This window comes from Juglans microcarpa x Juglans regia, chromosome 6S (assembly GCF_004785595.1).
Source record: "Juglans microcarpa x Juglans regia isolate MS1-56 chromosome 6S, Jm3101_v1.0, whole genome shotgun sequence".
Classification (NCBI taxonomy): Eukaryota; Viridiplantae; Streptophyta; class Magnoliopsida; order Fagales; family Juglandaceae; genus Juglans; species Juglans microcarpa x Juglans regia.
In genome coordinates this window covers 3,105,786-3,120,086 of record NC_054605.1, presented here as the reverse complement: position 1 = coordinate 3,120,086, position 14,301 = coordinate 3,105,786, and the positions used below count along the sequence as shown (strand labels likewise).

The following is a 14,301-nucleotide window of genomic DNA, read 5'->3' as shown; positions in this document are numbered from 1 at the left end:
CCGGACTGATTACACCCTTAGAAAAAACTACCGCAAAAAACTTTTTCTGGAAAAAAAAAAAAAAAAAAAAAAAGCCCAGTTGCATGATCGTAGAACATACAGCACCAATTTAAGTATTTTATCCGACAGAATACAGTTTGTCGCAAAAGTACTTATTCTAGCTTCTCTATTAGCCGCAAATAAGAACAAAAGTTGTTGGAAATAAGTCGTTCTAATCATTCATCATTGTTGGGAATACTTATTTTCTACGCTGACATATTGTCGCAAAATGTTTTTTGCGATAAGAATTTTGTGGATAATTTATTTTCTCTACAAATAGTAATTGCCGCAAAATACCATCCTGACAACATATATCACCACAAGAATGTATTGCCCGCAAATAGACATCTTCGAAAAAAGCCTATCTCAACGGCATCATGATAACCCCATGAGGCAAAACAACATGCATAAGTCTATCTTAGGTAAGCAAGCATGCCATGTTTTTCATAAGCAAGATCATGTGCATCAAGCATACATGTCATGTTACTATCAAACATGTTTATTTATACTATTAGTAGCTTAGGAGCTTTACTTGTTGAGATTTATAAATCTCACTATGCTAGTCCCAACTAACATTTCTATCCAGAATGGTAGACGACGTGTCAAGGATAGGAGAACCAGAATCGTCCTATGGACGGACGAGATGCCATGGCAGAGGCTATGTGCCTGCTAACGATGATGCTCAGACAACAACACCAACAACAGCAAGTGCAGGGGAACAGACCTGAAGTTAGAGAAGGCCCCCTATGAGAAATTTTTGGTCCACCATTACCCAAACTTCTTGGACAACTAAGGGCCCAAGAGGGTAGATAAGTGGATGATCAACTGGATTGAACATTTCGAAATCTACAAATGTACTGAAGATTAAAGGTAGTGTAAGCCAAGTACCTGCTGTAGGGTGAAGCTGGTATATGGTGGCATACCATAAGTAAGCTTTTGGAAAGGGAATTGGGAACCCTAACCGCCTTAACTTGGGGAAGATTCTAGGAGGAGTTCGACAACCAACTCTTCCCAAATTCAATGAAGCAATGGAAGGCGTAGGAGTTCGTGTCCATGAATCGGGCAACATGCTATCGAGAAATACTAGAAGCTAGTTAATTTAGAGGCAGAACAGTAGGGTTTGGCTGCTCAGATTAATCCAGAGTGAAAGAGGGATTTTCCATATCCTGATGGCAGAAGTGTAGGGAAGAAAAGGCCATTTGCTGGGCTAGATAAGCGCAAGGGCAACATACTTAGGAGACAGATGCCGCCCTCAAACCCAAAATGTGGGAAGTGAGTGCAAATATCACGGAGGTGAGTGCATACTCGTTGTAAGGGCCTATTTCGTGTACGGCCAACCAGGTTACATGATCAAAGACTGCCCCAGTGTTGCTTTAAGGAGTGGAGCTGCTTCCAACTAAAAAACCCAAGTCATGGCTTCACATACTAGCATGAGTGTATGCTGTCACTCTATGAGAGGTAGATGCTGACGCTCCAGAAATGAAGGAAGCTAGCATCATTACTAGTATTTTTCTAAGACCTCTTGTCGTTAAGTTAGCTAAGATTGGTATAATTGTTGTTAATAGTAGTACTATTTTTATTAATGTTTGGAAATGTCAATCTGTTGAAATTCACGACTTGTGCACTATTTGATTCGGGCGTGTCCTAGTCTTTTGTGTTTGTAGCATTTGCACGAATATGTAGTTTACAAACTGAGTTGTTACCTCGTAAAGTAGTAGTGACGATTCAGGAAGGGAATACTATAGCTTGTACATGAGTAGTTAAGGAGTGTCCAGTAGAAACAGAGGATAGAGCATTGAAGGTCGATTTGATAGTTTTCTGTATGATGGAATTCAATCTGATTTTGGGGATGGAGTGGTTGTTCAAACATTACGCTAAGATAGATTGTTGGAAAAGAGAATTTGTGTTTCAATCCCTGAATGAGGATAGGTTTAGCTACGCAGGAACATCGATTAAGACCACTCCTCTAGTGATTTCAGCTTTACAAGCTAGGAGGAGTATTGAGGATGGTGCAGTAGCATTTCTAGCGATGGTGGTCGATAAGTCAATAGGGAACAAAGTAGACTTTCTCGAAGCTTTCGCTGACAAGTTACCCGGATTACCACCTGATAGAGAAACTAAATTTGGAATAGAGTAGGAAGCTGTGACGGCTCTAACACACAAGGCACCTTATTGTATGGCTCCCACGAAGTTGAAGGAACTAAAGGCGCAGTTGGAAGAGCTGTTAGAGAAAGGATTCATTTGTCCAAGTTCTTCATGTGACACACTCAAACTCCGCTTGGGATTTGATGGAGCTTGAAGTGGCGGGACATACAACACAAGATTACATACCCTGTTCATGACAGCTAAAGATGTAGTGCCCTAGCATACATCTAACAGTATGCAATATTCGCAGTGGATAAATTTTTTTCTTTGAGCAATACCATATACCAGAAGTAATATATCTCAAAAATATAACCATACTACGTAATTTCACATCATGATAGATATCCAAAATGGTTGCAGTATTTGTCCAACTAGTCTGTAATAATATAAGTACTAAAGACAAAGCTCCATAAATATATTCTAGAAAATAAACTACTGCACTAAGTTGTTGAGCCACTAGGCTGTGATCTTTAAAAAGTGGATAATAGAAGTTATCAATTCCTCCCCGTCGTCGTCTAGTTGCAGACTACTCAACCTCATCCAGTTGGCCGGGCATTGGTCCTCCAGGTCCAAACACACATCATCTACCATGTTATGGGGAATGATAGTTGAGACCACCAAGTGAGTATACAAATCTCAGCAAGTAGGCTACTAAACTATTAGCAGTATACATATGCATGCATGATCGTAAAAATGGCATGGATGCATCGTCACATAACTAGACAAATAGCATGACATGTGCTTGAAGAAACTACATGACATGATCTGACTTGAAAGATATCATTACTCATATTGAATTAACATGAAAGTGTATTTGTCTTAATGGGGTTACCATGATGTCCTTATCTCATGGAATTGCCACGATGGTCTTGTCTCAGGAAGTTGCCACGATGTTCTTGTATCATAGGGTTACCATGATAGCCCAAAAGCCACCTCACCACCACCCTTCTCTTGGCTGAAAATAACTCACTATTTGCACCTTTTTGTGATCTAATCACCATCCATCAAGGTGTCACTCAAGCCCATACTTTCATTTTCAGAAGTGTATTAGGCGTCCAAGTCACCCTTTCACTCACTTCACCCCTTTTCATTTCCGTTTTTGGAGAGAACACTTAGAAGCTCTCTCAGGTAGTTTCCTGAGCCTTTTGGCGTGCCATTTTTGGAACTCTTGTAAGTATTTCCCCACATTATTCATTCATGAAAGTTTTTCTTCTTTGAGTCTAGTTTCTAGAGGTACCTTGTTTGATTTCATGGTCATTTGATTAGTCAAAAGTTTTTTTAACCATGGAGAGGTCAATCTGGGCGATAATCTGGATAGTGTGTTGTATTTCGGAGTTTTTGACCAAGCTAATGGACAGATCTTGGTCCGAAATTTTTATGGAGTGCTGTCAGCATGTTTATATGAATGTTTGTTAAGGATTAGTTACTTGATAAATACTGTTTATGAAAGATTTTCTCAGATCAAGAAACTTGGAAACTAAAAGGAGAAAAACAATTTCTGTTTTAAGAAAGTTTAGCTATTTTGTGGTTTAATCTTACTCCAATGACTTTGATATTTTTATTTGATGATTATAAGCCTTGGATATATACATGTTAGGATGTTGATTTGAAGATTTTAGACGTTGATTTGTGAAGATATGATTTTTATGCAAGAGAATACTCAGTTAGGTCAAAAGTTTAATGTTTTCGGCCAGATCCATGTTTTGGTTTATTTTTAGCCATGTGATTTTAATTTAATTTTTGGATCTACTTTAGGACATATTTTTAAACCATATGATATTTTTTGTTTGAAGATTTCATCATAGTATGTCTCGGATCAAGTGTTTGATCAAATCAATGTTGAGAAACAATTATGCTTTTTGCTAAGTGTTGGAGTCGAGTACTTCAAGTGAGATTTTGTGATTTTTAGTGACTTTTTATATGTTCATTCAAAACATGTTAGTTCTTAGGAATGTGTTATGAGCATGTTAGAAGAAATTTTTGAATTTTTGAAAATTCTTGGAGATGTTTTGAAAAAGGTCAAAACCTTGAGATTAAAGGGTTTGTATTTTAGTTAAAAAGTTTAGATCTTTTTACTTAAATTTTTTGTGATTATGTGAAGTGGATTTTTGTTTGTTGTGTTAAGTATACTTCCAAGTATAGGATGTGATGATCTATGTTGAAATATTTTGGTTTAAGTATGAGTGTTAAAGTTGGATAAAATTGCAACAAAAATAAAAAAGAAATGACCTTTGGAAGTTTCAACCCTATGGTGTTTTTATAGTTATGTTTGGTTCTAAATTTTTCTAAGTTGATATTTGAGTTTAGGACAAAATTTACATGAGGAATGTAAATTTTGGTAATTTTTGGAGTTAGGATGTGAAATCCTTAAGTTATGGGTAATATGGTCTTTTCTTACATGCAGAGGGTAAAATGGTAATTTTAATCTAAGTCAGCATTTTTCATATTAATAAGTTATTAGTGATAAAGTTACTAACATTTATAACTCCTACTTACAGTTTCTTGTGCTTCGTGCTGTTTTCCGTAAAACGCGATGATCAGTATAAGATAGTTTCTAACTTATTGTCGGATTACTATGTATGTATGTTGGTAAGGGAATTATTGTTTATGTACTTATGTTATCCTATATGTCATGCTACATCATGTATCACTGTTACACATGTTATATTCTATCACGACATATGTATATGTCACATAATATATTCTAGCATGTAATATTTATCTGTTATACAATATACTTGTGTGGCGTCCCAAGCCCCCGCTTGGGATTGGACGGTGACTGAAATACCAGGACATGCAATACATGGCTACATACCCCTCATACATGACAAATAAGATGCAATCCTATGTATACTAGTAGTATGCAATAATTAATGCAGCGAAAAATGTAAAGTTTGTATGAAACTAGGCAACGCCTAAAGCAATTGCCTTAGCACATGGTACCATAAGATTAAGCATAACCCAAACATTGCCTTTAACATAACATTCATATCAAAAGTACCCAATGAAAGATATGTTCATTGTCTCCCAAAACATGGGTAACCAACAAAACTTTTTTCTCCAAAACAAAGGGACTGATCACAAAAGGGCTTAAGTTACTAGAAAATCCAAAACATGTTTCCTGGCACAGGAAAATGGTCCCTCTTTTCTTCTTTTATTCTTCGCAACTACTCAAATTTCTTCCTTTTCTCTAAAAATTGATCCTTGTCCCAATTCCTTAATCTCTTCAGCTCGTCAATGAGTTGTAGTGCTTCGAAAATGAGTTGATCGGCATTCTGTATCCTATCCAACAAGGAGGGCTCCGATGAGCTCTCATTGTTATTCGGTACCTCCTCGTTGGTCAAGGGTACCGTAGTCCTCTTACATTTCATCATGGGGTGATCTTCTAGACTTGTCACAACTTCTACAATTCTGGGTGGGGAATGGCAGTGGAAACTACCACAATGAGATTTCGAGAAAACTCAGTAAGTAAACATACAACATACAATAAGTGGCAAATCGTGGAATGCATGCATGAACATGTACTTGACACATGATGTGACCAAAACCTGACTTATGCACTTGACCTTTTTGATAAAGTGTCAAAAATTACATGATTAAGCTGCTAAAGTGAACGAATTGTTTAACCAAAAAATGAATTAAGCACTTAATTATGTAGTAGATTTTAGTACTTGACTCAATGTTAAATTCTGGTATTTTACACTTGAAAAGAATTGTAATGCAGCTAGTCCACACCAAAAATTAATATCCCAAAATTTTACTCTCATATCTTACTTATGTTGCAGGGCATTGTGGGAAAGATGTTAAAAGCACATGGGTATTATTGGAAATACTCAACTAGCATGGTAGCACCCAAAGTAATGCACTGGAAAGCAGACTCATGCAGCTAAGGGGCTAGGGATCTGAAACAAAACAAAGAAAAGAAAAGAAAGATGGATGAAGTTATGGAGTGGGACGTGTGAGTGGAAGGCACGGCAGCTAGCCTCAAGCTATTCAGAGCAGACCCACGCACGCGAAAGTGGAAAGGGCAGGCTGGAACATGGCTTGAGGGGCTTCACGCACACGGAAATGCACTGCAGGGGAGAGGAAAGGGCAAGACGCGCACTGCAGGAAGAGGAGGGACTGGAACAAGCGCACTGTAGGGGCTGGAGGTAGATCAAAACGGGGGCCTCAAGAACGCAGCGGACGCATAGTATAAAAGGAAATAAATTTGGCCGTGCGTTTCTCTTTTTTTTTTTCGTCTTTTTTGTTTCTATCTTTTGGGGATTTTAGGTTTCCAAATTCTTTGGTTGGAGATGATTTTATTTTCTTAGTAGTAGATATTCTGAAATTTTATTGGCAGTTTTGTTATGCTCAGAGCACTCTTTTATGAGTTTGAGTTTAATTGTTTTAATTTCTATTTCCTTGAGAGAATGATGTTAGGCTAAGTTTACAGCTTGAGCTACAAGATATGGATTCTCTTGCACTAAACTACTGATTAGAGTGATTTTGATATGATAAAAATCAATTTTATAGTTTTGCAAGTTGATTTTGTTGAGATAAGTCAAAACCAGAAACTCTTCTTCTTGTTCTACTGTTGACATAAGGCATAGCAGAAACTTGATAATATTTTCAAGGTTTTTCATGGTTAGTATTCATAGTAAATTTATTTGCACTCTATAGATACTTTAGACTGGAAATCTGGTTTTAAATCTTCATTTTCCTATTGTTAATGCTTAGACTAGATTGACAATTGAGTTATAGAGTTAGACCTCTTAATTAGAGTTTGGAAAAGGAGGAAACATTCTCGTAGCCCAAGTGTTTGACATATTGTGTCACTTGTTTTGATCTTACTGCAATCTCTACATTTCTTGCACTCATTTCTCTAGCGTTCAATTTCTTTTCTCATTTCTTTCTATTTCCATTCCTTTTAAGTCTACAAGCATTCAAAAAATTATTCAAAAAAAAAAAAAAATAGAGAAAAGATCCAAACCACTCTTCATTAATACACTTCAAATCAGTACATAAATATACTTTTCTTGTTTCTTTTCTTGGTTGCATAAATAGCCCTTTCACAAACAAGCTCCTCACACAAAATACACTTCATTATATGTTTGCTGAGTAGGAATACTATTGTCCCTGTGGAAATGACCATGGAACTCATCCATGTACTACTTTGGTAGCTTCTGCACTTGGAAGACAGATTTAGAAAGCCATCAAGTTTTTGGCGCCGTTGCCGGGGACAACTGGTCTTTATCAGAGCATTCTCATATTGTTGAGAAGACGTTTGTAGTGATGTGAACCTCTTCACTACTTGGGTGACATTCTTCTTTGTTTTATTTTACTTTATTTTTTTTTCTTCTTGTTTTTTTACATATTTCTTTTATTTTTTGCTCTTGTTTGTATGACTGGTTGGACTAGGGGCCATACTTCTCGGTTGGTTAGGATAGAATCACAAGTATCGTTTACCTCAGCATCACTTTCTCTTGAGTCATCTTTAGACACTAATAGCACCATGGCTAAAAATGAGAATCATGATAGGAAAGTAGTAAATCAGAACAGGACACTTAGAGATTATTTACAACCTGTCAGAACTAGCACACCCTCATGCATAATCCAACATTTGAATGCAAATGCCTTTAATTTCAAACCTAGAATGATTCCATTAATTCCACATTTTTAAGGCATGGAATCCGAGAACCCTTACCTTCATATCAAAGAGTTTGAAGAGGTTTGTTTTACATTCATGGACCAGACATGCACTGAGGAGGTTATTAGACTAAAGTTGTTTCTATTTTCCTTGAAAGATAAGGCTAAAACGTGGCTAAATTCATTAAGACCTAGAACCATAGGCACATGGCAGGAAATGCAAACTAAATTTTTGAAGAAATTCTTTCCAATACATAGGAGAAATGCACTTAAAAGACAAATCATGAACTTTACCCAAAAAGATTCTGAAACTTTTTATCAAAGTTGGGAAAGATTCAAGGATCTTTTAAATGCTTGTCCTCATCATGGTTATGAAAATTGGAGTGTGATAAGTTTTTTTTATGAAAGTTTGACACCTAAAATGCGCCAATTTGTACAAACCATGTGTAATGGAGAATTTTTCGACAAAGAGCCTGAGGAAGCATTTGAATATTTTGATTACCTTGCTGAAAATGCTCAATCTTGGGACACAACTGATGTGCATGATAGGTCTAGGCAAGTCGAGTCTGGTCATGAAAAATATACTTTAAAGGAGGATGATGATTTGTGTGCTAAATTAATCTTGTTATCCAGAAAAATGGAAGCCATGGAATTGAAAAAAGTAAATGAAGTGCATGCTGTCCATAAAAATTCTGAGAAGTGTGGCATATGTGAGGATCATGGGCATTCAACTAATGAGTGTCCCATGATCCTCGCATTCAAAGAGCTGTTGTTGGACTAATCTAATGCTGTAAATATGATACATAAACCATATTTTGGTCCTTACTCTAATTCTTACAATCCAGGATGGAGAAACCACCCAAATTTTGGGTGGAGGAGTGACCGGCAAGTAGCTCCAGCAGCCTTGGCTCCGGGACCCTCTCAACTCACAATTCAAGCACCTCCAATGCAAAAGAAATGACTTGAGGAGACGGTATAGCAATTGTCAAACACCTTGCAACAGTTTATGCAAGGTCAAGCAACAATCAACAATCAAAACTCTCAAGCGATAAATGACATTCGGAGCACACTTACAAAGATGACTACAACATGGAGCTCTCAAGAAAAAGGAAAATTTCCTGCACAACCTCAACCCAATCCACAAAGTCAGCCACCTTAATGAGCAGTTGAGAGTTCAAATGTAAGGCAAGTGAAGGTAGTCACTACTTTGAGAAATGGTAGGGTGGTGAACATTCCAGCTCAAGGTTCAGACAAGGCTGGTAAGGTCTCTAAACTTGTCCAAAATGAGGCTGAAAAGGGTGAGGTTGAACAAAGTGAAACTAAAAAGATTTCATGTCCTGTACCTGCTCCTTTTCCTCAAAGATTGGCTCCTCTGCACAAAGACAAACACCAATCTGAAATTTTAGAAATATTCAAGCAAATAAGGATTAACATCCCTTTGTTGGATGCTATTCAACAAATTCCTACATATGCTAAGTTTCTAAAAGATTTGTGTACTATTAAAAGGAAATTAAATGTGCAAAAGAAAGCTTTTCTTACTAAGCAAGTCAGTGCCATAATTCAGAGCAATACCCCATCAAAATATAAAGACCCCGGTTCACCAACAATTGCTTGTGTTATAGGAAGTTTAAAAATTGGTCAAGCAGTGTTAGATCTAGGTTCAAGTGTGAATTTACTGCCTTATAATGTTTATGAGTAGTTTGGTTTGGGGAAATTAAAACCAACTCCTATCATTTTACAACTAGAGGACATGTCTATTAAAATGCCAAGAGGGGTTGTTGAGGATGTCTTAGTTCAAGTGGATAAATTTTTTTACCCTGTAGATTTTGTTGTGTTGGATTTTCACTTGACACCAAAATCTTCTTTTCAAGCACCGTGATTCTTGGGATACATTTTCTTGCTACTTCAAATGCATTAATAAATTGTAAGAGTGGTGTTTTAAAGCTGAGTTTTGGGAACATGACCCTTGAGCTAAACATTTTTAATATTTGTAGGCAACCTCAAGACTTGGAAGATGTACAAGAAGTAAATTTGCTGGAAAGCATCATTGAGGAAGAGGCTTATTTGGCATACCAGCCCACTGACCTGCTGTTTGAGTTAGAAAATATTTGTGAGCTCATCACTGATGACACCCCCATTGATATTTCTCCTGTTTTTAATGCAGAAAATAAATTTGAGTCTAAATGGAGGCCAAAAATTGAGCAGCTTTCACCATTGATAGCAAGTTTGAAGCCTTCAGCAAATGAAATCCCAACACTAGAGCTGAAGCCATTGCCGAGTGACCTGAAATATGCATTTCTGGGTCCGGACAGCACCTTCCCAGTGGTGATTTCAGCCCAACTCACTCATGACCAAGAAGGGAGACTGATGGAAGTCTTAAGGCAGCACAAAGGTGTTATTGGGTGGACAATTGCAGATATAAAAGGTATAAATCCTCTTGTGTGCACTCATAGGATTTATTTAGAAGAAAATGCTAAAGTCTCTAGGGAGATGCAAATGAGACTAAATCTTACCATGAAAGAGGTAGTAAAAACAGAGGTTTTGAAACTACTTGATGTGGGAATTATCTACCCTATTATGGACAACAAGTGGGTAAGTCTCATTCATGTAATTCCAAAAAAATATGGGCTTACTATTGTGAAAAATGAGAAAAATGAACTGATTCCTACTAGGATTTCTACTGGTTGGCGAATGTGTATAGATTATAGGAAGTTGAATGCCGCCACTAGGAAAGATCATTTCCCTTTGCCATTTCTTAATCAAGTGTTAGAAAAAGTTGCTGGCCATGATTTCTATTGCTTTCTTGATGGATTTTCTGGTTTTTACCAAATAGAAATAGCACCTGAAGATCAAGAGAAAACAACTTTTACTTGCCCGTTTGGCACTTTTGCATTCAGAAGAATGCATTTTGGACTATGTAATGCACCAGCTACTTTCCAAATATGTATGCTTAGTATTTTCAGCGACATGATTGAAAATTGTTTGGAAGTATTCATGGATGATTTTTTAGTATTTGGTAGTTCTTTTGATGCATGTTTGACCAACTTACAAGCTGTTTTAGCCAGGTGTGAAGAGAAGCATTTGCTTCTCAATTGGGAAAAGTGTCATTTCATGGTTCAACAAGGCATAGTTCTTGGTCACATAGTCTCATCACGAGGTATTGAGATTGATAAAGCTAAGATCGAGCTTATCTTCAAGCTTCCTATACCCAAAACAGTAAAAGAAATCAGATCATTTCTTGGGCATGCTGGGTTTTATAGGAGATTCATTCAAAATTTCAGTTCTATCTCTAAGCCCTTGTGTGAGTTACTTATGCATGATGTTGCTTTTGAATGGACCTCTTCTTGTCAAAATTCTTTTGATAAACTGAAAATTTTGCTCACTACAACCTCTATCATGCAACCCCCTGTTTGGTCTATTCGTCTATTCCTTTTAAGATAATGTGTGATTCTAGCGATGTAACCATAGGAGCTGTTCTTGGACAGTATAGAAATAAGTTCCCACATGTCATTTCTTATGCAAGTAGAACTCTAAATGGAGCCCAAAGAAATTATTCTTCCACAGAAAAGGAATTGCTTGCTATAGTTTTTGCATTAGATAAGTTTCGAACTTATATTCTTGGTTCTCCTGTGGTTGTTTTCACTGACCATGCAGCGTTAAAGTACTTATTGTCGAAGAAGGATGCAAAACCATGTTTAATCCAATGGATTCTTCTTCTCTAAGAATTCGACCTTATCATCAAAGACAAGAAGGGTGCTGAAAACGTAGTCGCCGACCACTTGTCTCGACTTACATTTGCTGAAAAGGAGCACACTATCCCTATCCTTGACTCTTTTCCTGATGAACAATTAATGTCAGTTGAAAATTTGCCTTGGTTTGCTGACATGGTTAATTTTTTGGTGACAGGACAAACTCCACCCAATTGGAGTGCTCAAGACATACCAAAATTCAAGCATGAGGTAAAGTCATTCTTCTATGATGATCCTTACTTGTTTAAATATTGTTCTGACCAAATTATAAGGAAATGCGTGCCAATCATGAAATACAAGCTGTTCTTTCTTCTTGTCATAATGAGGCTTGTGGGGGACATTTTTCTGCACATAAAACCGTTGTAAAAATTTTATAAAGTGGGTTTATTGGCCTCATATGTTTAAGGATGCGTATAATTTTTGTAAAACTTGTGAGCCATGTCAAAAACTAAGCACAATCACTAAGAGAAACATAATGCCTTTACAACCCATTTTGGTCATTGAGATTTTTTATTGTTGGGGGATTGATTTTATGGAGCCATTTCCATCTTCTTTTGGTTATTTGTATATCCTCGTGGTCATTGATTACGTTTCTAAGTGGGTTGAAGACATCCCATGTAAAACAAATGACCATAAGGTAGTGCTTAAGTTCTTGAAAGAAAATATTTTTGCTAGATTTGGCATGCCTAGATCTATCATTAGTGATAATGGAACCCATTTTTGCAACAAACCCTTTGCTGCCCTCATGAAAAAATATGGTATACACCATAAGGTTTCCACTCCATATCACCCTCAAACGAATGGACAAGCTAAATTAGCTAATAGAAACTTAAGCACATCTTAGAAAAAAAGTCAACCCCAACAAAAAAGATTGGTCTTTAAGGCTGACTGATGCGCTTTGGGCTTATAGGACAGCCTTTAAAACCTCTCTTAACATGTCCCCTTATCGCTTGGTATATGGAAAAACATGTCATCTTCCCGTTGAGCTTGAACATAAGGCATATTGGGCTGTTAAACAATTCAATTTTTCCATTGACCATTCTGGTTCTGTGAGGAAATTTTAGATTTCAGAATTGGATGAGCTTAGGCGAGATGCATATGACAATTCTAAATTGTCAAATGAGCGCATGAAGTTGTTACATGACAAGCACGTCCAGAGAAAGAATTTTGAGCCAAATGAACAAGTCTTGCTTTACAATTCTCGCCTCCATCTATTTCCAGGCAAATTAAGATCGAGGTGGAATGGTCCTTATGTAGTTAAGGTTGTGTTTCCATATGGAACTGTTGAGATTACTAATCCTCAAAATGAAAATACTTTCAAAGTCAATGGCCAACGACTTATACATTTTTTGACAAAACTTTCACATGAGGACACTTCCATTCCTTTGGAAGATCCCACTTATTCTCATGATCCTTAGCTCATTTTTGTTTTGCTTTAATTTTTTTTTCTTTTCCTTTTCTTCTTTTATTTGTTTCACTTCTATGTTTTGTTCTTTTCTTTTTTTTTCTTCAGTATATCTTTTCAGGTTCAGCACTGTTTAGTTTATTTCTGGTTTCATTTTTACGTTCACGATCCCTTCAGCCATCTTAGGCATTTTCCTTCGGCCCTATTTTATTTCTTGCCTCGTTTTATTCATGATTTGCAGTGAGGACACTGCCCACTTTTAGTTGGGGGGTAAGGAGAGTCTTCTACCATTAGTCTCTCAGGATTTATAATTGTGGGGTCTGAATTTTTTTGCTGCTGCCAAGTTACTATTTTGACACTTCTCTACTTAAGATCAGATAGTTGCAGTCTTGGGCTACACTAATTCCCGTTGGTTTAGGTTTAAGTTCGACACTAGACCTTATGATAAGTCTTAGCAACTCAAACTTGGGAAATTTATTTCAAAGCTATTGATTGATGACCTTAATTGACACAAGCAGATACTTTTTGTTGTTTGTTTGATGACAACCAGTGATTTCTTCTAAGCAACTAGCAAGAACTACAATGAACCATATCTTATTGGCCTAGGAAAAGTGTGATATAAAAAAAAAAATGGTGCAAGTACATTGGAAAATGCTACTTATCACCAGGATCTGTTTACAAAAAAAAAAACAAAAAAAGGTCTTTCAAAGTGTGATAGCGTGAAAGCCGTCAATGTAATGATTTTGAATTGGAGTAAAGACCTTTTGGTTTTTCTGGAAAAAAAAGTTGCTAGGCTGAAACTATTGTGAGAAATCTTAAAACTAACAAATGGAAATCTGTTCACACACTTGATGCACTCAAAGATCTTCAGCTTTAGTACATTTTCCTTGTTTGAGCTCTTGAGAATTTTATAAGCTTTTGGTGTTGAGCTAAAACCTGACTTGACTACATTCTAATGCCCAGGATTTCAACATGATTGATCTTTTGTAGAGATTTTTGAGTTTAGTGGCTCACTTTTGGATCCTTCAATATTTTTATCGCATTATTTGCTAGAGACTAGCAAAAAGCTAGTTGGGGGGTGTGATAAAGTGTCAAAACTACATGATTAAGCTGCTAAAGTGAACGAATTGTTTAACCAAAAAATGAATTAAGCACTTAATTATGTATTAGTTTTTAGTACTTGACTCAATGTTAAATTCTGGTATTTTACACTTGAAAAGAGTTGTAATGCAGCTAGTCCACACCAAAAATTAATATCCCCAAATTTTACTCTCATATCTTACTTATGTTGCAGGGCATTGTGGGAAAGATGTTAAAAGCACATGGGTATTATTG

At 36.6% G+C, this 14,301-nt stretch overlaps 1 protein-coding gene and 1 non-coding gene across 2 annotated transcripts; one reads left to right on the top strand and one right to left on the bottom strand.

The window, feature by feature from the left end:
* Window positions 1-8,077: 8,077 nt before the first annotated feature.
* LOC121237986 lies at window positions 8,078-8,184 on the bottom strand. The gene has a single exon (XR_005935033.1). It is a non-coding gene; the product is annotated as a small nucleolar RNA R71 (small nucleolar RNA).
* Window positions 8,185-9,771: 1,587 nt separating this feature from the next.
* On the top strand, window positions 9,772-11,816 carry LOC121236533. Its single transcript, XM_041132985.1, has 2 exons — window positions 9,772-10,404; window positions 11,719-11,816. The coding sequence occupies exons 1-2, from the start codon at window positions 9,772-9,774 to the stop codon at window positions 11,773-11,775; spliced, it is 690 nt and encodes a 229-aa protein (XP_040988919.1). The 3' UTR covers window positions 11,776-11,816.
* The last annotated feature ends 2,485 nt before the right edge of the window (window positions 11,817-14,301 follow it).